This window comes from Oculina patagonica, chromosome 9 (genome assembly GCF_052425735.1).
Source record: "Oculina patagonica isolate OP01 chromosome 9, crgOcupat, whole genome shotgun sequence".
Lineage (NCBI taxonomy): Eukaryota > Metazoa > Cnidaria > Anthozoa > Scleractinia > Oculinidae > Oculina > Oculina patagonica.
Window position 1 is genome coordinate 329,968 of NC_135766.1, and position 27,613 is coordinate 357,580.

At 37.9% G+C, this 27,613-nt stretch overlaps 3 protein-coding genes across 3 annotated transcripts; 2 read left to right on the plus strand and 1 right to left on the minus strand.

Moving 5' to 3' along the window:
* Window positions 1–716: 716 nt before the first annotated feature.
* LOC144665346 (uncharacterized) lies at window positions 717–27,313 on the minus strand. Its single transcript, XM_078526585.1, has 5 exons — window positions 26,951–27,313; window positions 6,691–6,759; window positions 5,407–5,718; window positions 4,023–4,325; window positions 717–3,240 (listed from the first exon to the last, which is right to left on the minus strand). The coding sequence occupies exons 1-5, from the start codon at window positions 27,116–27,118 to the stop codon at window positions 3,223–3,225; spliced, it is 870 nt and encodes a 289-aa protein (XP_078382711.1). The 5' UTR covers window positions 27,119–27,313; the 3' UTR covers window positions 717–3,222.
* Window positions 8,761–24,187, plus strand: LOC144665561 (uncharacterized). The gene is made up of 8 exons (XM_078526813.1): window positions 8,761–9,141; window positions 11,025–11,327; window positions 13,660–13,717; window positions 13,869–14,068; window positions 19,169–19,237; window positions 21,373–21,675; window positions 22,769–23,071; window positions 23,895–24,187. Exons 1-7 carry the CDS (start codon window positions 8,767–8,769, stop codon window positions 23,042–23,044), a joined length of 1,584 nt encoding a protein of 527 aa, XP_078382939.1. The 5' UTR covers window positions 8,761–8,766; the 3' UTR covers window positions 23,045–23,071; window positions 23,895–24,187.
* On the plus strand, window positions 15,604–16,882 carry LOC144665357 (uncharacterized). Its single transcript, XM_078526599.1, has one exon. The coding sequence runs from the start codon at window positions 15,739–15,741 to the stop codon at window positions 16,537–16,539; it is 801 nt and encodes a 266-aa protein (XP_078382725.1). The 5' UTR covers window positions 15,604–15,738; the 3' UTR covers window positions 16,540–16,882.
* Window positions 27,314–27,613: the final 300 nt, after the last annotated feature.

The following is a 27,613-nucleotide window of genomic DNA, read 5'->3' on the forward strand; positions in this document are numbered from 1 at the left end:
TACTTATAGCCATGTAGAATTTTAGAAGAATTTTTAAAACTCAAAGCCATACGACAGCAAAAGTAAAGCTACAGAAAAAGGCCTCCTTCGAGGAAAAACAAAATCTTCACGTACAAAAGCACAAATTTATCAATTTCCTCTAGGCCATTTTAACTTTTATTATTAATACTGTTTTATCTATTCATTTAGTTATTTTTTCTTCGTCTTTTCTTTATCGGAGAAATTAACTATAAGCTACCCTTGTAAATCCGAGGTGAAATAAAGGTTATCTGATGTGTGATGCAAAATTCTAGTGAACACCCAGACCACCTTTCGCCCCATTGTCGCGAGCACTCTCATACTTTTTTTCCGACAACCTTTCTCGAATTACTGTGTAGTGCAAACGCAGACGACTTTTGACGACTATTTAATTTCGAGCTGGAAAAGGGGAAGTTATTTGTCTTGTTCGTCTGCTAAAATCTTCTTGAAATCAGCGAAGCATAGATTGTTCTAGCTGTTTCACTACCCGTCGACACTACCATAACACACCAAATTATTTTTGTGATTAAAAATAATTTGGTCGTAATCAGACATGATGCAATGGGCATATAACCATTATTTTTGTGACCTCCATCAATTAATCAAAGAGGTCTATGACCTACTCGTGAATGCGTTAGATATATTTGAATCGTTCCTTTGAACAGTATAGTATCGGTGGAAAATATTCATTATAGGGATTAATAATAATAATCAACTTTATTTAAAGAGGGTGAACATATAACAGGTCGCTTAGGTATAACAATTACTTTTTTTAATCTGTTTAATTGCTTAGCAGATCGATGGCTCAGTGGTAAAGCTCTGCGTTCTAAAGCGTGTGACCCGGGATCGACTCTCGTACCCTGTGGCTAAAATTATTTTTTTCTTCTTGTTTTTTTTTTTTTCCACGGATAATATATACATATCTCTCTTGTATAGAGTTTCGTTACTCTTTTACTGATTATCCTTTAATAAATCGTGCCGTGCTCTAACCTTCCCAGTCTTTTAATAACACATACATAAAGTCACTGGTCATCGTTTCCGCGATTATTATATAAGAAAAGGCAATATTTCATCGTTTGGGAAACGATTGTTTCTCATTTACAGGGGTGAAGTATTTTCTACACTTATTTCTTTGAAATGATTCCTTTGTAAAGCTGTATTTTTATTCACAGTAAGACTGCGATCAACTTCTTTTTATTACTATTTATTACAGTCTTTCGCCTGCATTTTAACTGATAAAAGTCACCGAACTGACCGACATGTTGTATCAATCAATGTCAATCCCGATTTTTATGCTCAAATTCTTTCTCTTTCTCACATTTTCAAATTTCTCAAAAACTTTGACGTAATATAATAAAACGTGGCGAAGCAATTGGTCAGTGTTCCCTTACCTAACCGTAAATGAAAGTAACTGTTGTCCCTACGAGCACCCCACAATTGCCACTTGCGCAGAAAACAAAATCTACCAGTACAACCTCCCCTGGCGAAAATCTGTCTTAAGTTCACTCTTTCCAGTTATTTGAATTTAACACCCGCATTGTAATCGGAAAATTTCAAAAGCTTTCTAGGGTATTTGGAAGCTCTTGTCTTCATTTTCAACAGTTGACCGTATAAGATCAAAATTATTACTCGACTAATCACCGAATGAGCCGCTTTTCTTGATAAAAGGGCGAAACGTAGTTCCTCTTGTATTGTTATTGCTGTTGTTTTTTAGTTGGTTTTTTAGTTATAAGAACAATAGTACAGTTCTGACCTATAATTATGTTAAAGCGCGTAGCATTGTTCTTAAATTAAAGCTACATGTTTTATCAAGGCCCAACAAATCCAAACAACCGAAAACGGCTGATTCCAGTACATCGCGCAACGCTTTACCAACACGGTTAGAATAATGTTCTACTGGTAAACCAATCCAATCAACTAGATAGAACTGCATTCGGTTGAAAGGATTAGTCCCAAGAGAGCAAGACATGCTTTCTTCCACTTCTGTCCACTCTTAATAGATTCGTAGCTGCTTCAATTTTTATCTGCTTTGGTCCGCATTCGCTAAAGTTTAACTTGATTCCAGTACTGGGTGACTATCGTCCCCAATTGGCCAGGGAAAGAACACGATGTGTGTCTTTATACACATGTATGCAATCAATATCATATTTTAACTTTCAGCTTCTTGACTGAAAAAATCCAATGCGGACACATTGAAAGAATGTACACAGCCAAAATGCTAGCAACTTAAAATGTAGACTAAGGGCCCAGTAACTAGGGCTTTCCACAAGTTGCTCGGCAACTTTTTAGCAACTTTTTAGGATTCGAGCAACTTTTTCCCCTTCGAGCAACTTTTTTCCTCTCGAGCAACTTGTTGCATTTTGAGGCAAGTTCCAGACCGAAGATCTCCGAAGGTTATCCGAGTGTTGTTCAAAGGCAATACGAACGTTTCCGAAGATTTACGAAGTTTGCCGAAGACTTCCGAGGAACATCTGAAGACGTTTTAACTTTCTGCTCTATCTGGTTTAAAACATTACAAAACTCGTCAGCAAACATGACGTCATCGATATCTTCACGATTTTTCTCAGTTAAAGAAATCCTTGTTATTTAACAAATTTTCCCCTTAATATGTTATTAAGATACTTCTTTTGCTTTAAAATTGCATAAAACTGCTTAGAAATATTACCCTCAAAGGGAAATTAGCATATATTTAGAGAATTTATCTTGATTAGAAACAGCGCTTTGGATTTTTTGGAGCAACTTTCGAGCAACTTTTATTGTCAGAAGCAACTTTTTTTGATTTTTGGAGCAACTTTTGAACTTTGCAACTTTTTGGGAAATCTCGAGCAACTTGTGGAAAGCCCTACCAGTAACAAGAAGAGCATTAATATTTTTTTCAACTTTTTCCGCGATATTGTTGTATTGCATGTTATAAAGTGTTGTTGCGCGTAATACCTATCTTATTTCAAGTTGCGGCAACATGTTGTGCGTAGTAGAAATTGGTTCGTGCAACATGTTACCACAACTTGTAATATGGGTGCTAATATGTACAGCAACACTTAACAACTTGCAATGCAACAGTGTCGTGATACGAGTCGAATGACTTTGTTTTTTCTGTATAACTGGGCCTCAAAACTGTTATTTTTATGCTTTAGTTTTCTTTGACTTCTGTCTGGCGTGCGTTTATGGTGTATACCAAACTTCTACCAAGCATGTATATACAATTCAAATGGCCACTGGATCCTAAAGAAAGCAAAAAAGGGAATGATTAAGTTATGGTTTAGGTAAACGATTACAAAAACGCTAGAGGATGAATATGGCTACGAAACGGAAAGTAAAAGGTAGTAAACAAAAACAAATGATATTATTATTATTATTATTATTATTATTATTATTATTATTATTATTATTATTATTATTATTATTATTATTCTCAATTAAATCTGTAGTGTCGCTACCAAAGAGCTAGCAGATAAAAAAAAAATCGTGCTGACTGCAGCCTGCAGGGGCGGATCCAGAAATTTATGATCAGTGTGGGGGGGGGGGGGGGGGGGGGTCCAAACTGTTGAAACTTTTTGAGGCAAGATAATTCTCTTGGCGTTTTCACACATGTATTCCCGTAAGTAAAATTTCATTACGATCGACATAAGAGACTGCAAAAGCACGTTTTAAAACTATAAGTCGATAGACATTGAACTCCTACGCGTACTTGTTATGCAGTTGGCCCTCGAATTTTGCATTGATTTCGTGATTTTCTGACTTCCTAAGAAAATAGTGAGATCCAAGATGGCGGCTCTTATGACGTCATTGGACGTCAGATAACGTCATAGCCAACCAAAGTTATCTCACCTTGTACAGTAAGCAAAGGGCTTTCTACTTACTGCGATGTTGCTTTGCATTATTTAAAACGAATACCTTAGGGTGTTTAACCACCCCCCCCCCCCACTTTGCAAAAAGTAGGGGTTTGAATTTTCATGTCAGTCCAAGGGTGAAACAGGTGAGCATACCAGTCATAATACATGTACCTGTTCGTTTTTCAGCCTCATGTACCCTCCGTGTCTAGAGGACTGAGGAATGTCGCCCTGTGGAGGTTGGTAAACTGTGGTGGTCATGTCTCCAGATGAATCAACATCAACTAGGTGAGATTGAGTTCCCACTCCTCCTGAAACGGGTATAACGACCATTTGACGTTGGCCTGTCTGTGGCACTGGTGTGACAGTTTGGACTGCAATCATGCCACCACCTGTTTCCATTGGAACGGCAGCAGGGACACCAACAGGACATGGATTCATGGCATAACCAGGGTTAGCAGTATGCATCATTTGTCCCTGAGGAGAAAAGATTCTTGTGCATTGATCGATATTGCATCGAGAAATTAGTGTGCAATAATGTTAATAGCAATGATAACAGACTGTTGAGATATTTCCTACAAAAAAAGGCCTGCCAACAAACATGTTGATGTTGGACATGTATTACATTAAACAAAGAAACAAACAAACAAACAACCATACAGACAAAGAAACACATCAATCAACCAATCAATCAATCACAAGAATAACGATGTTTTGATTCTTATTAAGAATCACCATCAGCCGTTTGATAAATAAATTACATTTCACTCATTAGCATGAGTGTGTGACGATTCAAATGAAAGCTGCCAAGCTGTACTTTTATGCTTTACCGTACCCAAATTCGTAAGTAGCTTATCAGAAGCGAGATTTACTGTCCTGATATCCTACGATATCAAGTCACTGACCTGATATGCCACCATATCACGGTCACTTTGAAGTAAAGTAGTGTTACTGTACGATGAATTGAAAAGAGGTTTTACCAATAAAACAAAACTTCGTATTTTTTTTTTAAATGTAGCGGTGTTTAGCGGTCGTAAAAAGAGAAAAACTATTCCGCCAAAACTAAACTTGAGCGCGTTCGCCAATTGCGCGATGTATGCCGACGAGTACTGAGACATTCAGACTGAAAAAATGGAGTCGGAATTTCCACATTTTTCGTTTAATTTTCATTTTGAAAATTTAGAGAATGAAACTCTAAACAACGAAGTGGAAAAAAGGCAGAAGAGGAACTTGGTAAAAGTGTTAAAGGCCAAGTCAACACAATTTGCAGTACGTACCTTGCAAGCATGGCTTCAACAGAGCGATAAATATAACCGGATTTTTGGCTGAATTTGGGTACGGTAAATACCTAATCGTACCTTTTTGGTACGCTTCGGCTGCATATCAGGCTCGTTTGGTCTCGCCATGGGTGTTTTGGCTCGACTGCGTCTCGCCAAAATAGGAACCATGGTTCGACCAAACTCGCCTGATATGCGGCCGAAGCGTACCAAAAAGGTACGATTAGGTATAAGTACTGTTTATTTTGTTGTAAGTGCTTGATCACTCTCGTGACGCTCACCTGCTGTGGATGAGTATCGTAGCAACATGTGCAAGGTTTCATCAGACAAAGACACACGGCCGCCCAGATTCCAGTGGAAAACTCAACAATGCCAAGAATCAAAATAACCGCACAGAGAGCCAATTGTGTGCCGTATCTGTGGTCTCTGTAGTAGTAGTCCTTTGTAGGACCATATTCATAGTCACGGTACCGGTAGTAATCATCGTCGTAGTAGTACCAGTTTCCATATCCAGCAATTCCCATGCTATAGATGATGATGATTGCTCCGCCAAACACAGCCGAGGTGATGGAGAAGCCCATGAACACACCAGCCTTAACGAAAAGAGTAAAGGTGAATATTGCTTTAAAAGCCATTAATAATTCATTAACAAAATACAAATGAAATAAATGTTTAATGAGTGTATTAAACATATTGATAAAGACACGGCTACATTTTTGTCCAAAAAAATTCACAGTTACTTTATCAAGTCTAAAACACTCGGTTGCGCTTTGTGTTTTAAACTTGGTGTTCATTTATTAAAGATGTCAAAATTTCAAAGAGTTTCTTTATAGTATCATCATCATCATCATCAGGATCATTAACAGGAACAGGAACAGGAACTTACAGAACAGGAACATGACATTTATGATATGGACCAAGTGGTTCTCGTACTGCTTTAGATCGATTTTTTTTTTGTTCTTCTTTTTTATTGCTCTCGAGTCCTTTTACTATTTTTCTACTTTTTAAGACACTGTTTATTATTATTAATAATATGTTTATATATAAGTTCTTATTCGAATATCATCATTGTATTCTTGAAATGGTTAATAAAATTCTTTCCATTCAATTATTATTATTATTATTATTATTATTATTATTATTATTAATACTTACTTTTTATTTGTATTGTTTTTTGCTTCGTTTTTAAATTCCATTTTATTTTTTTTGTGAAAAGCATGACTCTGCAGCAGTTTTGATTTATAATTTTGTACAAAGTATTTTTACTCTTCACGATATGGATGATAACCTAGAGACGAGAGACATTCATTTCAACTTGTGTCTTCTGTACATGTGTGGTACCCTGTTTTTTTTTTTTTTTTTACTTTTCTGTACTTCCAAGGACTTAATACTCATAGGCCAAGATATTAACGTAGATATCTGATAAAGACACGTAGATATCTGATATCTACAACTTAGATATCTTACGGAAACCATTCAGTCGTAATCTATTTACGAAACAGAGCTAAAAAAATCACACGATGTACTTTTGGACAAAGAATATTTCAACGCTGATACCAACTTACATATGCATTGCGGGAAGTAGTTCGTTCCTTTCGAGTGCCAAGTATACCCAGTTTTCCAGTGATAACCATCTGAGAAAAAAAAAAAGGCCTTACATTAAGGTTACTGTGTGCTGTGTGCTCCTTGGATTTCATGACATAAGCTATCAAACAATATTGTTAACTTGAGCATATAAAAGTTGGATCGCTTTCGTCGTCAACACGAATGAAAACGTTATCCTTTCAAATTGTGCCACTCGAAGTGCCAATAACGCAGTTGTTCTTGAGTGTCCGGAATTTGGGCGCCATGTGGAAGGTCGAAGGAAATACTTCTATATGTCATTATAGTTTCCGTAGAAACTGAATGGAAAAACTGAATTGCAAAACCAGGATACTAAGCACGAGATTTAACAGACCAAATAAAATTTAAAAATCATTCAATTTTTGCGCTTGACAGTCTTCACCAAGAGCTACACAAATTTAAAAACACCACAAATTTGCATTTAATCCAAACGTAACTCAACGAAATGCTCGCCGAGCAACAAACTCGCTCATATAAAAGCGATCTTCGCAAGAGCTATTAAAATACTGATAGTTAAATTGAAGCAAAATAATAGTTAACTTCGTACTTCTAAACAGAACCGGTAAGCACGATTTAAACGACATTTATGTCAATGTCTTTGTTTAGTTTAAATCCGGAACAGCGCAAGCTCCTGTTTGACTATTTCGCTACTTTATTTTTCACACAATCTGACATCTAACTTTTCCAGGTTGAAAATGATTTTGTAAGCTTGGCCTATATGAGTTCAAAGTCGTTCGAGATACAGAAAAGTGAAAAATATATTGTACCACCCCAGGTGCATTACACGTTAGACTTACACAAACTAGGTTCTCATCCATGGCCTGAACAGTACATACATGTGTACAAAATCCGAACTGCTGCAAACCTATTCTTTTCGCATACACACACACACACACACACACACAAAATAATACGGTAATAATAATAAAAGAAAACTGATAAAAATAAAATTAAACAAAAAATAAAATAAAATAAAGCTCTATGCACATTTTGGTATAAATTCATTTTTATATTGAAAATGAAGTATTTTTAAATGTATGAAGTTCCAGATGAAGGTGATTATTGAGACTAAACGGACATCATTACGTCATTTTGATAATTATTGCTTCTCTGAATAGCCATATATAGCACTCTCAGAGTCCAATGTTAGTGTGTTATAAGTTGGTTTTGATCTCCAGTATCTTTCTTCACACAAACTCTTTAAGCTTGGAAAACATTTAAACCAAGGCATCAAACATGTCATTTTTTTAACCCTTAACATGCTAAGCGCGGATTATTCCGGGATTTGGAGGAATGGCCATTCTGCCACTTATGACGTCACCAATTTACACGTCAGCAGGGTTTTTGATTTGCATCTTATAGAGCTAGGCTAGATCTTTCCACAGGAATATCCATCTTAAATATTGACTGCATTCCGACAGAGCTAATTGAAAAAAACACGATCAGTTTTTGGTGTAAAATTGGTGCTAAAACAGGCCAAAATACCCGTACTTGATCACGATCTCCTTTCCAGGGTTTTCCATTGATTCAGATCAAAACTTTTCAGGCCAGTAGAAGGGGTGCACAGAGTAAAAGATAGAGAAAATAAGAAACCAGAAAAAAACGAAAAGGAAAGGAGCAAGGAAAAAATTCGGAAAGGTTCAGCAAAAAAATGTCCAAATTTTGGCTTATGCGAATGCGCCAAAGTAAAATATTGTACATTTTTACATTGAAATTTCATCAAAATTTTCCTGCATTGTGAAAAAGTGCATTTTTAGCGAATTTAGAGAACTTTTGGACCGTGGAGCCAAGAAAATCGATAAACGGTTAAAGAAACGCGTTTTTAGGAATAATTTCAGCATATTAAGGTGTAATCTAGCGCTATTTCCATTTCTGGTTTTCTTGAAGTTATACCTCATAAAAAATAACTTTTCCCAGTGAAAAGTGCAATGCAGACAAGCTTTGAAGGAGCTTTGTTGTGGTGCTTATCATTGTTAAAAATATGAATGTTTACTCTTTTCGTTAAGGCTGGTGTGTTCATGGGTTTCTCCATCACCTCAGCTGTGTTTGGCGGAGCAATCATCATCATCTATAGCATAGGAATTGCTACATATCGAGACACCCGGTATTACTACTACAACAATGATTACTACCGGCGCCGTAACTATGAATATGGCACAGAGTCGTACTGGAGACGCCGTTACAATCCCACTGAGGCCTACTGGAGACGCCGTTACGGTCCTACAGAGGACTATTACTACAGTGAAAGGGACCACAGATACGACACGGAAATTGCTCTCTGTGCGGTTATTTTGGTGCTCGGCATTGTTGAGTTTGCCACTGGAATCTGGGCGGCCGTGTGTCTTTGCCTGATGAAACCTTGCACATGTTGCTATGGCACTCCTCCACAACAGGTGAGCGTCACGCAGGCCATCAAGTGAATGGTCACACACAAAATAAATCTATCAAATGACCGATGGTGATTCTTATTTAGAATAAAAACATTTTTATTATTTTAATTGTTTGATTGCTTGATTGATTGATGGATGGATGTGTTGCTTGATTGATTGATGTGTTTGTTTGTTTGTTTGTTTTTGTTTCTATTTTTGTTAGATGTAATACGTGTCCAACATCAACATGTTTGATGATAGGCCTCCTCCTTGTAGAAAAAAATTCTTAAGGGCCCATTACAGTATCTTTTGGGGCCGTTGCTAGGGAGATTTCAATTGGCTGTGACTTAATTTATCTTTCTTTTATTTAACCAAATTTAGACAGGACTTTTAGAGTACGACTGCAAGTCTGTTGATGACGTCATCGGTGCACGTCTAATGTCACGTGACCCAGAACAAAAAACTGAGTTTTACGCAAGAAACTTACGGTCTCATTCATAGTTTGTAGTATTATGTCAATCAGTACTTTTAAAAAATGTAAGCATGCGTTTCCGTTAGCACAAAAACTTGAAAAATAAGTAAAGAAAATGTGTTCTTTTGACCACGTTTTTGAACACAACTTTAATGTTGTTTCGATTTTCCGAAAACGCATGCTTACGTTTAAAGAAAAATGTATTTTCTTTCGATTTACTGCAAAAAACAGAAGGTATGGTTTTTTCCTTCCGAGAAAAACTCTCATTTTTGTCCGTACCGGAAGTAAAATTATACGGTGAATGATTGGTTGAAATCATCGTAATTGACATTGCTGCACTAAGTTGGCTTTCCCCCCGCTCACGTACGCTTCAAATACTATAATTTTTCGACACGGCAAACTTTACTTCTTGCTTGTATTCGGACAGCTTTAACAACGTTTATTGTCGCTCAACTAACATGTAGAGGCTAAGACAAATGTAAACAACGGCCGTCGTAAGTATTAAAAAGAGTTTAGTACGGCAAACTTTACTTCTTGCTTGTATTCGGACAGCTTTAACAACGTTTACTGTCGCTCAACTAACATGTAGAGGCTAAGACAAATGTAAACAACGGCCGTCGTAAGTATTAAAAAGAGTTTAGTGTGAGTTTCTTTTATTTTCGGCTGGTAATTTGCGAATTAGCGTAAACGACGTTATCGTGTTTTGAGCAAGAAGTCTTCAATTCATAGTTCGGTTGAATGAATTGTTAACGTTTGTAAGCTGAAATGTTTTTATACAGGTGTTTTATATAGTTTAGTTTTCGCAGTTTTGTACCTTACTGAATTTGTCCTGTGGTTAGACTGCTGTACGAATCTTAATCAGTAGTTTCTGCGTGCGTAAAAATTATCTTACCTTCGTTTCGCGAACGAAATGAATCGCTGTTTTTTTTTTTTTTTCTGAGCTTCGTTTAGTTCTAGTGACAGTGCTTTAATTTTTGCTAGTAGCTTTCACAGATTTCTTCAGTGAGCTGAAGGGGACACATTTGGGGACACATGCGCACATTCGCATATTTTCTAACGCATCGGCACTACTTTGAAAAATATTTCGGCGGTTTCGGATACTTGCTTCAGGCTTCGTATATGTTTTGAAATCATTTACGGTGACAAACCTTTTTTTTTTATTTTAATTTACCCAGTTTCTGTTGCTGTAGAACAAATTTCCGTGATTGGAATATGATTCTAACCGAGAGCTAAATGGGAACTAAACTCGCGTAAAATTTTGCCGCTAAGCTGAGAAAACCGGAAATAAAATTGCACTTGCGTGGCAGCCGCGTAGCTTGGCAACGAGATACTGTAATGGGCCCTTAACAGTCTATTATTATTGTTAATAAAATTATTGCGCACAAATTTATCGATGCAATATCGATCAATGCACAAACATTTGCTTTCTCCTCAGGGACAAATGATGTATACTGCCAATCCTGGTTATGCCATGACTCCATTCCCTGTTGGTGTCCCTGCGGCCGTTCCATTGCAAGCAGGTGATGGCATGGTTGCAATGCAAACTGTCACACCAGGGGCACAGGCAGGCCAACCTCAAATGGTCGTTATACCCGTTTCAGGAGGAGTTAGTACTCAATCCCACCTGGTTGAAGTTGCGGCACCTAGCAACATGACCGCCACAGTTTACCAACCTCCACAGGTCGAGATTCCTCAGTCCTCTAGACACGGAGGGTACATGAGGCTGACAAACGAACAGGTACGTGTATTATGACTGGTATGCTTACGTCATTAACCCTCGGACTGACAAGAAAATCCGAACCCCCACTGTTTACAATGTGAGGGAGGGAGTTACAGTAGAACCCCGGTAACTCAATCTCGGATAACTCGAACAACCCCGCTAACTCGAACTAACTTCCATTTCCCTTGGATTTGAACCCACTTTTCAGTCATTTTTACTCGGTAATCTCGAACTTGGATTACTCGAAAACCTCGCTAACTCGAACTAAATTTCGTTTCCCTTTATCAAAATTTGGGTCAAATTTACCCTGATAACTCGAATTCCGGTTCTTGCAACTCGACACGGTTGCCCATTGGTTAGAACAACGACAGATCACGTATTTGACAGCCATTTTCACTCTTATTAGAAGACTGTGTGTTCGTGTTAGAGTTTCTGACGAGATCAGTTTAATTGCACTGTACTGGAGACTACAGAGCTGAAAAATCAGTAAACTATCAATTATTAACTTGGCATATTAAATACTTAATCGACCCCGATAATTCGAAACCCCGCTAACTCGAAATGCTTTTCCTTTTCTGTCAGAGTTCGAGTTACCGGGGTTCTACTGTATTAGTAGACTCCCTTAACCATATTAAGACCAGGCTTTTTGGACCTTCTTGGACCGCACGGGGTGGGAGTGGGGGGGGGGGGGGGGGGGGCTTTAGAAGCCTCCATATGTAACTTCCAGAATGTTTAAGCAATCACAATGAAACTTATAGAATGTATAGTATGTCCGAACATCTATCTTTTGGTATACATCACGTGGGATGATGTCGTCACGTCATCATTACTCATCATTGCACGTCATCATTGCCCAATCAGGAGGCAGCATTCAGAGAGCTGTTTAAAACTGGCCTGGTCGCCTGGGGCACCTTTCCATTGCTCCAACTTTTATAATTATGCCAAACGTTTTCCCCGCAGTTTCGCGTTTCCCCACCCACACTTACTGCCCCTGGGTCTCCGAGCTTGTAAAGGCGCTCGTAACGAAACTTTGCTTACGAAATAGCATTTTTTTGAAACGCTTTTTTTTTTTAGATACACTCAGCGTAGTTTGTTTATGGTTTCTATTTCATAGCTGTTTGTTAGCGATACAAAGAAAAACCTTATTTAAAAAAAAAAAAAATCACGTACTAATTGCCTACTACCACTTCCCGCTCAATAGCTTTATCCATCCTTTAGCGGTTTTTTTTGTAACCGTTAACGTAAACTATAACTAAAGTAGACTTATGTTTTTATTTTTCCCTTCAATAGAATCCCGTGGCCATTTGAGGTGTATAAACGCTTGGTGACATTCTGGTTTACACCATAAAGGCCAGACAGACGTTAAAGAAAACTTAATTAACATAACTTTCAAAACAACCTCTGGGCTCTGCACACGTAATACAGAAAAAAAAATATATCATTTGACTCGTCACACAACACTGTTGCATTGCAGGTTGTTAAGTGTTGCAAGTTGTGGTAACATGTTGCATGAACTCATGTCTACAACACACAGCGCGTTATCGCAGCGTGCAATACTAAAGGTGTTAAGCGCAACAACACTTTACAGCATGAAATACAACAATGTCTTAGGACAAAAAATATGTTGCCCGTATAACCGGGTTCTGAGTGTAAATTCTTAGCTGCTTGCATTTTGGCTGTATAGTTTGTATCAATGGATCTCTACTAGATTTCTTTAATCTAGTTCTTAAAACGTTTGATTTATGTTTTTTTTTTTTTCACCGCTACAAAGTTCATTACATCGGATACAACTGATATTATATTAGTTTTTTTTTAACTTGAATAAAATCTAAATAGGCCATGATCAAACGAGGACAATAGTCACCAAAAGTAATAGCATTACTAGATAAAGTTACACCGCTAGCGACCGAGTAGGTTTCAAATTTAATAATAGCGTGAAGAGTGGGTCGAGAGTCTGTAAGGTCTTGTTTTGTTGGGTACAATCTTTTCAATCGGATCCAGTTTTAGTTGGTTGGATTGAAGTGTTGCAATAATAGAACACTTTTCTAACCGTGTTCGGCTAAGACAGTTAATATATAACCGTTTGTTCTGGTTGTGTTGGAATAAATCTTTTATTTTTTTCCTGTTGGATGGATATTGGTTGGGTTAAAAAGCGTTTTTTTAAAGAACAATGCTATACGCTTTAACAAAGGAACTGTACATTTAGACTAATTTAGTGGCCGTCTGAAATATTGTACTGTCCTTGCAACAAATTGCAAATAAATGAGTTTGAATACGACTAGTACTTTCTGCTTTCAAATCAGTTTCAGGCTAGAAAAAGAAAGTCGTTTTCTTTCTTGTACTTGTAAAGTGTGAAAGACAACCTTCGCCGACCTCTACACTAAATGGGACTCCTTCACACCTCGCAAGTACAAGATCAATCTCATCCGCACACTTACTTATCACTGTCTTTGCATCTGTTCGTCGCCTTCTTTGTTCCAGTCAACTTTAACAAGGCTTTGACACGCAATGGTTACCCCATGGTATTATTGCTTATAACATGATCGATGTAGTGACCAGATTGCGTGACAGTCGCAAATAGCTGCTCAATGTTTATAAACATGGCGGAAAATTCAGCGAAGGCTGCCAACATGGCCAGGGTTGTTGCCATCGTACACATCGTTGTAGGGTCTATACTCATCTCCTTGGGCATCGCAGATCGTGCTGTGCAATATTACTGGACAGGATATGGATGTTACGGCATTTGGATGGGAGTTTGGGTGAGTTGTGCTTGCCGTCATATCAATAATATAGACAACCTTTTATTCGAAAAGCGAGTTTTTATACATTTTTATTTAATGCTGACCAAGTAAAGGGATTTGGAGCTAGCTTTTAGTTATTAGACATTTAAGTCATCGGCGTGGCTGGTGCAATGTTAAATCAACAGACGAACACGTCGAAAACGAGGTATGATAGACAGACTACTACTGGTTATACCTTGTAGGACAAATGTACTAATCTGTCCTTCATATGTAAAATATAATCTTGGAGCAAATTAAGTGGTACATGAAAAACCCATCGATCTCGTAGGTTTTTTTTTACACATACAAGTCAATTTTTAACCTGTAAAGACTTGGTGCCTATACATAAGTTAGGGGCGTAAAGTGAAAATGCGAAGTACAATGTACTAACTGACTAACAAGAAATTTCACTTTTTCCGGGTTTCGGATGCCATGACACTCAAGACGCAATATTTTATGATGTGGGTTGTGAACATGCAGTCCCTTAAGTCAGGCTTAATTCTAGGTTAAAGAAATGAAAAGTAAGTGGATTATTTCATGACCAATTCTCATCGATCAAGGCCGTATAGTCTGTTAGTTAATCACTCGACGAGAATTTCGAACATGGAGTTTTATTTTGATTAGTCAGTGTGTTGCCTGCGTCGCAGACGTAACCTAACTCCGGCTAGTAACGTCTGCGAAGCAGCACAGAGATCCGTGTTCTTGATCCCCGACTGACTCAAGGAATTACCGGAAGTGTGTTTGGAAATTTCTTTCAATCTGCCATTACTATTGCCGAATCCTACTGTGTGTCCATTGGTTACAAGACTTTGTAACAACGTTTGTGCCATGACATTTGTTGTCTTTCGACCTGTTCGCTTATCGCATGTTTCTGCAGGGCACTTTATGCTGTATAAGTATGAGACAAATCCGCTGAAAAATCTGTCTGATTTAAATCACGACAACCATACGCCGCATTACTGAGAGCTATCCAGTGGTCCGTGGAATACTGCAATAGTCGAGCTCCATTCGTTAATTAAAAAAATAATAATAAAAATAATAAAATAAAAAATATCATTTTATACCTGTAAGAGTAAGATGACAGCGTAAAGTTAAAAATAGAATAGCGAATCAAACAGTTAAACAGGAGCTACCGCTGGTCCGGACTTCAACTTATAGACGTATTGCAAATACATTAAAATCAGTGGTCGCACTAGAGCGAATTTTGTTTGTGTAAGTCATAAATATGTCAACACGTAGCGTAAAATAAGTGCGACCCTCAGTTTCAAAATCTTGCCAAATTTTTGCGGATCGCCAAAAATACACCAATCTTCAAAGAAGCCGAAGTGCTGCCTCGGAGGCTTCCAAATTTTGGCAAATCAAACAATTTTGTTTTTTTAACCATTAAACTGTCATATTACGCAAAACATGTTTGGATAAAATTACGGCGGGAAAATAGTTTGTCGCTACTAGTTTGGCAAGCGCAATGGCGGGATAAAAATAACTTTTTACCCGGCCCATCTGGCTCTTTTTATAGTTATTTAACGTCAAATGAGGAAAATGAGCGGGGCTTCTATCCGAACCTCTATGAACCGTACCCTGGTTGTAGTTCAGGCTACTGGCAGCACGAACAGGTGGTGTTTGAGAGAGAATCCTCTGTCGGCGCAAGGATGGAACAATCTCCTCCGATCACAAATAAAGAAGCCAGCCAAAGTAGCGCAACCAGTAACCCAAAAGAAAAAAGGAAGTACGAAACATGGTCTCAAGGTGAGCAGAAGTTACTAGTCCAGTTGTGGGCCGATAACCACGAGTTGCTGGAGAGCAGAGAGTCGAGAACGGCGTGGAGGAAGATTTGCGACGAGTTAAACTCTCGTATGGAAACCAACAAGACCGTCGAGAAGTGCATGAAGAAGATGAAATACTTAATTGACAAATACAAAGAGGCAAAGGAGTGGAATAGGAAACAGACAGGGGGTACAAGACGACAAAGTGTATTTTATGAAGAGATCGATGCCATCTTGGGGTGCCGAGATATCGTGACATTACGAAACGTGTCCGAAGCAGGGTCCAGTACAAGCGCAAATTCAAGCGATAGTCCACTGAACACATCAAACAGTAGCAGCGGTGTTGGCTCTCCAGCAGGCTCCGATGATTTAGATGCAGAGCCCAACAGAAATAAGCAAAGTGAATGGCAGTTGAAGACGAAAGATGCGAGGAACGATAGGAAGAAGCAATCAAAACAGTCGAGAAAAAGAAATCGCGCAGCCTTCGAAGAAAGCGAAGAGGAGGACAGAAAGGAGCTACGTGAAAGCATGGCCGCGTTCAAAAAATGCGGAGATAATTTAAGTAACTTTATGGCAACCTTCTCAGAGACTCAGAAACAACAGATGGCCATGATGGGTCAATTTATTGGGGCCATGACCCAGTTTATGAGCACAAACGCGAACCCTGGTTCGTCTTCTACCGGCTGACTCGGCGCGGACTGTATGTAGCACATTTTTTTTAGCCAGGAATGGACTGTGTTAAAAAAATGCATAGATATGTTTCAGTTGTGGAAAAATAACAGTTGTTTTAAGCAAGTTTTAAAGAATGTTTTACTACGCTTATTATATTGCGTGAGCTAGTACATGTAACGCCATTACACGTTTTGTTTATGAAGTTGTACCAACTGTGATTATAACTGATTTGAAATCAAAAACTGTTAACATGGTAACTAGAAAACTGCGAAATATACGAGAACGGTAACGAGGAAGATAAAATGTACTGAAACCTACTGAAAAATAAATCGACCGATTTCAATAAAGTTAAAGATATTCCTTCAGAATGTCTCTGATTTCTTCTCCATCTCTCACAACATCTTCGTTGTCATCATCACGGCCATTGTGATCTGGATTTCCATCGTCATCCCATTCATCCCCCATTTTGATACAGAAATTGTGCAGGACAGCACATGCAATAGCGATCTTGACGGAGAATTTAATGTCACTATCAAGACGCTTTTGTAAAATTCTCCAGCGTGACTTGAGGCATCCAAAAGCGCACTCTATTTTGACCCTTGCACTAGACAGCTCACGGTTAAATTGTATCTCGCTTCTGTCTCTCGTAGCCTCTGGGAATGGTTTTTGAAGCCATGGAGATATCGGATACGCACTGTCTCCTACTAAATATGGGCCAATATCGTGATGGTTTACATTGACTACAGGGCCAGTGAGAATATCTCCTTGCTCAGCTCTTTGATATAAAGTACTGTTCCGTAATATGCGAGCGTCATGCATACTTCCCGGATATCCAGCGGAAAAATCTAAAAAGAGCAAATTCCCATCAGCAACTGCCTGAATACCAAAGTCGTGATGCTGATATCGGCTGAAGTAATCGACTGGACTCTCACGAGGTGCATTTATTGGTATATGCGTGCCATCGATTGCTCCAACTATGTTTGGCAGTCGAGATAAATCTTGAAATGTTTCTATAGAAGCTGCTGTTTCTGCCACTGTTTCTGGGAAATGAATATATTCATCTCTCAATTCAAACAGAGCTGCCACAACATCCTGTACTGCCTCGATTACTGTAGATTTGCCAACATTAAAAACAGGTCCAATGCTTATGTATGAATTGCCATGTGCAAGCCTATATATTCCTAAAGCTAAGACCTTTTCCGGTGGAATGCAGTCCCTGAATCGTGTATTCTGTCTTGTTAACCACGGTGCCAGGATACCAACAAGGGCTTGAAAGGTCCCTCTCTTCATTCTCAGCTGGCGTCGAAAGTAGTCTCCCGGAATGTTTCTATCGTGGAAATGTATTTCAAACCATGACTCCACCGGACGAGGTAGAGTCCACGACCAAGGGCTGTTTCGTAAACGACCTCTATTCAAGCGAAGTCTACGTCTTCTAAAAGCAGAAGCTACCCGTAGAAAAGCCTGCTGATAGTGCGCCAACAATACTAAAAACGCTATGTTATTTTGTTGAGACAGAAACACAAGATTCAGCAAAAACCCGAAAGCCGTGAAAATAATCATATGGTGACGATCCATATTTGCGCAATTTGCGCGCGAGCTGCTTTGTTGGTGTCGTGTTTCGAGCTCTAATTAGATGGGTTTGTGATTGACGTATGTGTCAATCAACAAAGTTTTGGTTAAAACATTTAGGTTTGATGCGACCTCTGCCAAAATTTGGAACTTGCAAAATTTTGGCCAATTTTTTCCTCGCCAAAAATTGCAAAAAAATTGATTTCGCTCTAGTGCGACCCGGGTCTTAGCGACAATCCTGTGTTATTTTTTTGTTCATGCTCACGGTAGTTTTCTGCTCTAAATTTCGACTGCAATATAAAGCACAGCCATTAATCTTGTTGCTGGTCACTTTTGAAAAACGTCTGTAGGAGAATTTCAGAAATAACCCGCCAAATACGAAATAGGCGCTTTTGTTTCGAGTTACTTGAGCACAGTTATTCAAAATTAAATATTTCGTAATCGAAGCCATTCGCTCAGGTATCTTTTACAAAAAGGTTATGCGGTTTTTGCTTCAATTCGTTGGAAGATATCGACTGTCAATTTTGGGAAACCACAAATATGTTGCGAAAAACTTTATTCTTGATTTACTAAAAAACGCTCTTACAGACTTTTTTAAAATTTCGTCTACAGGTAATCAATCTGCTATACTTTAACATTCCAAAAATGATTAGCAAGAGTCAATCTAGATTTCGAGAAAATCAGGCTTGTTTAAAAACAAAAGAAAACGACAACCGTTGCCATAATAACTACTGTCACTAAGAAACCAGTAAAAAATCAAACCTGGTCATATGTGATCATTATCGTGTAGTTTAGCACAAATCGAAGATTGGCTTCCTAGATAATTTTCTTTTTCAAAACAACCACGCGAGGGCTAAAAATCTACCTTGAGCCTCCTTAATTTCAGGCAAGGAAGAACAACAGCGCTATTGGCACTTCGACTGGCACCATATGAAAGGATTCATGTTGACAATGAAAGCGATTCAACTTTTATAAGACACACATTTATAATATTGGTTGGTAGCTTGTGTCATGGAAATTATGGAACACAGAGTAACCTTCTTAATATAATGGTTTTGTTATTTTTTTTTTTCAGATGTGCGTCGCTGGAGGACTGGGTATCCCTGGAACTCGCAAGGAACGAACAACGTCCCGCAATGCATTTGTAAGTTGATATTAATTTCAAAATATTCTTAGCCCAAAACACATTCTGTAATTTTTGGTTCTGTTTTGTGGTTACCGGATTCGACTGCATGGTTTTGGTAAGATATCTACAATGTTTGTTTTTCGCTTTAAGTTTTCTATAGAAAAAAAGAGAAAATTAGCCTATGAGTTTTAAGTCCTCGGAGGTTCAGAAAAGATAAAAACAGAGTTTACCTCACAGTAAACTTTGAAATCAATACTCACTTTTTCACTTACATAAACACACAAACTAGGTTATCATCCATGGCCTGACCAGTAACAGAATACTTTGTACAAAATTATAAAATCAAATCTGCTGCAAAGTTATTATTTTTACACACACAATAAAAGAAATGAAAAAATTAAATTAAATTAAAACAAAAACAATTAAAAATAAAAAAAGTAAAATAATAATAATAATTTAAAAAATCAGTTTGAAAATATTGAGATATTGATTCATTTTGGTATTGGAAATAAATAATTTGTATTTTATGATGTTTTGGATGAACCTGTTTCTAAATTGAGACAAAAAAGGATATTATTATGTAATTATGATAATTATAGCTGTTCTGAATAGCCATTTAGGGAACTCATAATGCAATCTACGTATGGTATCAATTAGGTTTGATCACAGAGAATTGAATTTTCACAAGAATCCTATAAGATTTGCTAATTATATAGCTGTCAGTAAATCCTATATTATTAGCGCAGCTATTTTTCCTTAATTTCTGAGAACTGTCCAATTTGGGATTAAATTTGGATAGTTTCAATTAGGACTTTCAGGTAAAATGCACAAACTGTCCAATTTAAGAAAAATTGGACAGTTTTGTCTCAGCCAATCAAATCGAAGAAAAAACAACATGTGACGGATGTTAGCCAATTAGCACAAAGCATAGCGTCAGCCATGTAAACTTGTCTTAGTTGACAATGGCGGAATTCAGAGGCAAGTTTGTTACGTTTTTCCATTCCTTTTGAGCTTTTCAGCAATTGTAACATCAAAGAGAAATTTTCTACGTTGTCAGAAGAGGAGTTAGCTACACTGAGAAGCAAAAATTAAGAGCAAGACACCTCCAATTGTACGAAACTTGGGTGAACATAAGTGCAGCGAAGCGAACCAAGATATCTGTCAGATATTCATAGCCATGAGCTAGATGCAATTCTTTCTCGTTTTTTTTTTTTTTTGCTGAAATTCGAAAAGAAAAGACGGCGATGAAGTACGAACGAGATAGTGGAAAGGAGTATGTCAGATTCAAGAAGTTGTTACGCTCTTCGGACACTTAGTTTACGACTTTCATTGATTGATGCAGTGTTTTCACTCACTTTGTAGCAACCTTCGCAAACACAGGTGAATAAAATTGCACTGTTTTGTTTAAGTTTGATCTGTGAAGACAATGTTTTGAGTGAGTTGCATGTGCTGTGTTAATATGCCTACTATTATATTGTTGATTGCTTTTCCCGTTCTGGACATATGTTTATTGTCTATGCTGGATTGACTGACTACAAGCTATATAATTAATATGTAACCGGACTACATGCTTGTCCAATTTGGAAAAAAATAGATTCCAAAAATTTCTCTGACAGCCAAATTGGACTCGGCCTACGGCCTCGTCCAATTTTGGCTGCCCTCGGAATTTTTTTCATCAAATTATTTCCAAATTGGACAGCATGTAGTCCAATTACGTGTACAAATATTTCAACTAACATTAAACGCCCAAGGCATTCGACTTCTCACCTTTTTATTTTTGTACTTTTGCGTTTCTGGTTTTTCCGAGGTTATAGCTTGTTATAATAATAAAAAATGCGCAGTGAAAAGTAGATCACACAACCACAAGCTTTATCGTGGCTATGTCATGATGCTTATGTAAACTTGATAAAGTATGAACTGCGAGTTTATTGAACGGATCCAGAAACCTCTGATGCCTTTTTTTTTACATTCTTGCACTGCTATTTAGATTTTGGGTTACTTTGGCCAAGAAAATTGGACATAAAATTTAGCCGTGTTTTTATCAGATGCATATAAACCCGTTAAACATTATTTTCTCTTTGAATTTTCTTAATGAGTTTTTAATGAGTTGGTGAACATTAGAGCAATTTTTCTCGTTTTCTCTTTTCGTTAAGGCTGGTGTATTCATGGGCTTCTCCATCACCTCGGCTGTGTTTGGTGGAATAATCATCATCGTCTATAGCATGGGAATTGCTGGATATGAAAACTGGTACTACGAACACGATAATTTATCCCAGGAAGGTCCTACAGACTATTATTACTACAGTGGCAGAGAGCACAGATACGACACACAAATGGCCCTTTGTGCGGTAATTTTGATTCTTGGCATTGTCGAGTTTGCTTCTGAAATCTGGGCGGCCGTGTGTCTTTGTCTGATGAAACCTTGCACATGTTGCAATGGCACTCCTCCGCAACAGGTGAGCGTCACGAGTGCGATCAACGTGAATGGTCACACACTAATGCTGATCCTTAAATGTAATTTATCTATCAAATGGCCGATGGTGATTATTAGGCCCGGGTCGCACTTGAGACAAATATTTGAAATGTTGCAACATGTTGGGGACAATGATTGTCTCGGAACTTGTCCGAGACAATTTAAACCGTTGTATTTAGGGTCGCACTTGGAGACACAAAATTACCCGTCACTTTACTGTGTAAATTTCGCAGCAAAAATAGCATTCAAAAGTGAGAGGAGAACGGGTCGCATTGAATCAAATCAACGCAAATTTTTGTTTTACCTTTTTAATGCAAGTGTTCTTAACGATGTCGAAGCTTATAAAAGAAAGCGCGCAGCCGTTAGCGGGAAATTATGAGCAAATTGCTGTACATTATGATTCGGACTGCGGCTACAGAATAGTTGGTCTGTCCTATACCGATCTTTCCTTTCATTTGGATAATCTTGGCGAGGGCTCTTTTCCCAAATAACGGAGATATTCGGTCGAAAACCGCTTGAATTCGTATTCATGACTAGCCAGTAAAATGTGAAGCAAATATTTTTTAAAGGATCACTGAACTAATTGACACTTTTGTCACAAGAAAAACAATTTGTGTTTTTTGTTCGTAAAAAGTCCTGCGTTGAGGCAGGACGACGGCTCCTTTAAAGATTTGTCTCCATGGACAAGTTTTTGTCCGCGTAGGGACAAGTAGGTCGCACTTGGCGTGGTCAACTGATGACAGGAATCTGACAGTTTGAACCGGGCCTTATTAAGAATCAAAACATTTTTATTATTTTGATTGTTTGATTGATTGATGGATGGATGGATGGATTGCTTGATTGATTGATTGATTGATTGATTGATTTGTTTATTTGTTTGTTTCTTGTGTTTTGTTCTTTTTTTGTTTCTTTCTCTGTCAGATGTAATGCATGTCCAACATCAACATGTTTGTTGACAGGCCTTCTTCTTATGGAAAAAAATTCTTAACAGTCTATTATTATTGTAAATAAAATTATTGCGCACAAATTTCTCGAGGCGATATCGATCAATGCACAAACATTTTTTTTCTCCTCAGGGACAAATGATGTATACTGCCAATTCTGATTATGCCATGACTCCATTCCCTGTTGGTGTCCCTGTGGCCGTTCCAATGCAAGCAGGGGGTGGCATGGTTGCAATGCAAACTATCTTACCAGGTGCACAGGCAGGTCAACCTCAAATGGTCGTTATACCCGTTTCAGGGGGAGTTAGTACTCAATCTCACCTGGTTGAAGTTGCTGCATCTGGCAACATGACCGACAAAGTTTACCAACCTTCAGAGGTCGAGATTCCTCAGTCCTCTAGACATTGAGGGTACATGAGGCTGACAAACGAACAGGTACATGTATTATGACTCGTATGCCAACGTCATTAACCCTCAGACTGACATGAAAATCCGAGCCCCACGTACCGTTTACATAGTGGGGTAGGGAGTTATTAGAAGACTTCCTTAACCCTATTCAGACCGGGCTTTTTTTGATATTAATCGATTTATTTTTATTGATTATATTGATTATATCAATTGGTTTCCGATGATCGATTTTCATCGATTGGACACGCAGGGCTATTTTGGACCTTCTGGTACCGCGCGCGCGTCCAGAATATTTAAGCAATCACAATGAAACTTATAGAATGTATACATGTCCGAACATCTATCTTTTCTTAAACGTCACGTGGGATGAAAACTTCACATCATCATTGCCCATCATTGCACATCATCATTGCCCAATCAGGAGGCATTATTCAAAAAGCTGTTTAAAACTGGCCTGGTAAGACTCTTTCCCCAGGGGCACCTTTCAATTGCTCCAACTTTTCTATTCCGAACTTTTCCCTGCAGTTTCGCGTTTCCCTCACCCACACTAACTGCCCCTGGGTGTCCGAGCTTGTAAAGACGCTCGTAAAGAAACTTTGCTTACGAGATTGCATGTTTTGGAAATGCTTTGTTTTTTTAGATACACTCAGCTTATTTTCTTTTATGGTTTCTATTTCATAGCTGTTTGTTAGCGATACAAAGAAAAACCTTATTTAGAAAAAAATCACGTACTAATTGTCTACAACCACTTCTCGCTCAATAGCTTTATCCATCCTTTAGCGTTTTTTGGTAATCGTTTACGTAAACTATAACTAAAGTAGACTTATGTTTTTATTTTTGCCTTCAATAGGATCCCGTGGCCATTTAAGGTGTATTTAAACGCTTGGTGACAGTCTGGTATACACCATAAAGGCCACACAGACGTCAAAGAAAACTTAAACATAACTTTCAAAACAATCTCTGGGCTCTGAACACGTAATACAGAAAAAAAAAATATCATTTGACTCGTCACACAACACTGTTGCATTGCAGGTTGTTGAGTGTTGCAATTTGTGGTAACATGTTGCACGAACTCATGTCTACAACACACAACGCGTTATCGCAGCGTGCAGTACTAAGGGACTGACCATTATTTTTATGGAGGTGGGATGAAAAATATTAAAAAAAAAAAAATTTGCATGGTCTAAAAAGACCAAATAAATTGTTTGCAAACACGATACGTATAACAAAAAAAAGTTAGAATTTCGAAAAAAAATGTTTGCAGAGGTGCATAAACCAAAAAAAAAAAAGTTTGCAGAGAAAAATTTTTCACCCCCCCCCCCCCTCCCCTCCAAGTAAATAATGGTCCGTCCCTAAAGGTGTTAAGCGCAACAACACTTTACAACATGAAATACAACAATGTCTTAGGACGAAAAATATGCTGCCCGTATTACCGGGTTCTGAGTGTAAATTCTTAGCTGCTTGCATTTTGGCTGTATAGTTTGTATCAATGGATCTCTACTAGATTTCTTTAATCTAGTTCTTAAAACGTTTCATTTATGTGTTTTTCACCGTTATGAAGTTCATTATATCTGTTACAACTGATATTACATTAGTTGTTTTAACTTAAATAAAATCTAAATAGGCCATGATCAAACGGGGACAATAGTCACCAAAAGTAATAGCATTAGATAAAGTTACACCGCTAGCGACCGTTTAAATGTGAGTAGGTTTCAAATTTAATAATAGCGTGAAGAGTGGGTCGAGAGTCTGTAAGGTCTTGTTTTCTTGGGTACAATCTTTTCAATCGGATCCAGTTTTAGTTGGTTGGGTTGAAGTGTTGCAATCCCGGGGGGGGGGTACTCAAAAAGTTTTATACGGGGAGGCTTCGCCCCGAGCTCCATCCCCTTACCCTTTTATATACCATTTTGACAGAAATTGTATCCCTTTCGTATACCTTTTACTGATAAAAGGTACCCTTTTCATATACCTGAAACACATGGCATAAACTTTCTCATTTTCAAGTAGCGCTTTATAAATTAAAATAATACAGCCATAAATTGCATCTGTTCGAAATATTTTAATTAAAGGCCCTTTTTAAAACCAAAATAACAGATTTTCATACCCTTTCGTATACCTAAACTTGTGAAATCCCTACCCTTTTATATACCTGAAGGCTGAAAAAGGTACCCCTATCGGGCGGAGCCTCCCCGTATAGGCCATTATAGGCCGGGATTATAGGGAGTACCCCCTCCCCCGGGGGGTTGCAATAATAGAACACTTTTCTAACCGTGTTCGGCTAAGACAGTTAATATATAGCCGTTTGTTCTGGTTGTGTTGGAATAAATCTTTTATTTTTTTCTGTTGGATGGATATTGGTTGGGTTAAAAAGCGTTTTTTTTAAAGAACAATGCTATACGCTTTAACAAAGAAACTGTACATTTAGACTAATTTAGTGGCCGTCTGAAATATTGTACTGTCTTTGCAACTAATTGCAAATAAATGAGTTTGAATACGACTAGTACTTTCTTACACCTAACTAACACATTGTAGTCATAGCAAAAAGGAAAAAGGAACAAGTCAAATAGGAATTAATTAAGCCCGTGTAAGAAATTTATATTTGTACAAATGGCCTCAAAAGAAGAATAAATCAATTTGTTCTGTTTCGTCATAAAAAGTGGACTCAAAGTGCGCAGACAAAAGTTCGTGAGTTTTCAGTAAGTGCTACTTGTTATAAAACTACTCTAATTAATTCATATTTACCTTTTTCTTTTTTTCTTTTTTTTTGTGACAACGTTATGGCAATTAGGTGTATTTCTGCTAATACTTTAAATCGTATTTTTTGAGACGGCAAATCGTTGCGACTTCAGGGTACTCTTAGCTTATTCTCTTTTGAGGTTCTTACCTCGAGGCTGTTTGTCGCCGACTGAAAAAAAAAAGGGCCTGTTCTTGTAACTTACGTGTATTATAAATTAATCGATATTTGTGCTAATACCACAGGCAGACCACCCTATGCGTTCGTGGTTAATGATTGTTGACATAACGTTATGTTGAAATCAATGGCGCATACAGAAGATATATAGAGAAACATCACTTCGGATTTACTACAAAATATTAAATTTACTCTAAATGATTTTGTATGTATTAATGGCTGAACTATGGCAGTAGTTCACGGACCACTAGAAAGGTCTAAGTAATCGTTGGATTGTCGAAATTTGAGTCAGACAGATTTTTAAATACAGATGCCACGCAAGATTTGACAGATCAAATTTAATGACGCATTGTTTAAAAGCCTGATGAGCTTGGAAAAGTTGATTTTCATTCATTCCCAGAAATTAACTAACAAAATTGTTCATGTGTTCATTGCATAATTAAAATTTGCACCTAATGAAAATAAGTCTCAATGTTCGAAATGCTCGCTGAGTGATATTCTCAGACTATACGACCTTGATGAGAATTGGCTTTGACAACACTCGTTATAAAATGTTTGCGTGTTGTGTGTCGTGATACTCGAACCGGGAAAAAGAGAAAGTACCCCGCTAACTTGTGTATCCTTTTCATCAAGTTTTTTTACAAATTGAAAATGGCTTGTAAAGGTTATAAAGTAGGGCTCTCCGAAAACAACAGGCATTACTTTTCTCATGTCTCGAAAGTTTGAGCTAAATAAATCTCCAGTTTTCATTATACTTTTAGCCGAAAATCGTAGGCGATTATAGGTCTTCCGAACAGATATTCACCGAAACGGTCTGTTTGGTGTCCATGTTATCATTGCACCAGCCATGCCGATAAATTAAATGTCAAAAAGCAAAAAGCTAGCTCAAGAACACGATACTTGGACGCCTTTATGCAAATATACATATTAACACTCTTTTCGAATGGAAGCTTGTCGGTATTATTTTTATGATCATGACGGCAAACACAACTCACCCAAACTCCCATCCAAATGCCCCAACATCCATATCCTGTCCAGTAGTACTCCATTTCACGATCTGCAACGCCGAAGCAGATGAGTATATACCCAACAACGATGTGCACGATGGCGAGAATCCTTGCCATTTTGGCGTCATTCGCTGCCCTTTGCAAGGTGTCGGCCATTTTGAGTTTCTTTGGTATTGTCACGCAATCTTAACTGACAAGCACTTTGAACAATAAACTTCCTTGACAACAACAAAATCTGCATACGTAATCTGGTAAACCGCTTCGAGGTATGTTTACAGATACCTCGAGAAAGGTTGTCAAAAAAAAAAAAAACTCAAATGTACAGGCGACAAGACCGAAAGGTGATCTGGGTGTTCACTTGAATTTTGCATATTGACCAAGAGAAAATGTAAAATTGCAAGTTTGTATTTTTGCATGTGAAGATTTTTTTTTCTTCTCAGGTCACATTTTCTGTAGCTTCACTTTTACTGTCGCTTGTCTTTGAGTTTCGATAATTCTCTAAAATTCAGCGTACGTGACTAAAACTTCCTGGTGCCCTGACAGGTCAGTCTGAAGAGAAAGAAAACGTGCACATTCGCATTTGTCATGTCGCCATCTTATTAGTATTTAGCACGTGCATTAGCTCACTTCTCCTACCCATACTACCTTTCG

Coding starts and splice junctions, on each gene's coding strand:
- LOC144665357 (XM_078526599.1), top strand. CDS start 15,739: ATGGAACAATCTCCTCCGATCACAAATAAAGAAGCCAGCCAAAGTAGC.
- LOC144665561 (XM_078526813.1), top strand. CDS start 8,767: ATGGGTTTCTCCATCACCTCAGCTGTGTTTGGCGGAGCAATCATCATC. Junction 11,328..13,659: donor TGAGGCTGACAAACGAACAG/GTACGTGTATTA, acceptor GTACTTGTAAAG/TGTGAAAGACAACCTTCGCC. Junction 13,718..13,868: donor GACTCCTTCACACCTCGCAA/GTACAAGATCAA, acceptor TGTAGTGACCAG/ATTGCGTGACAGTCGCAAAT.
- LOC144665346 (XM_078526585.1), bottom strand. CDS start 27,118: ATGGCCGACACCTTGCAAAGGGCAGCGAATGACGCCAAAATGGCAAGG. Junction 6,760..26,950: donor GCATTTGGATGGGAGTTTGG/GTGAGTTGTGTT, acceptor TTTTTTTCTCAG/ATGGTTATCACTGGAAAACT. Junction 4,326..5,406: donor ACGATACTCATCCACAGCAG/GTGAGCGTCACG, acceptor TTTTCTCCTCAG/GGACAAATGATGCATACTGC.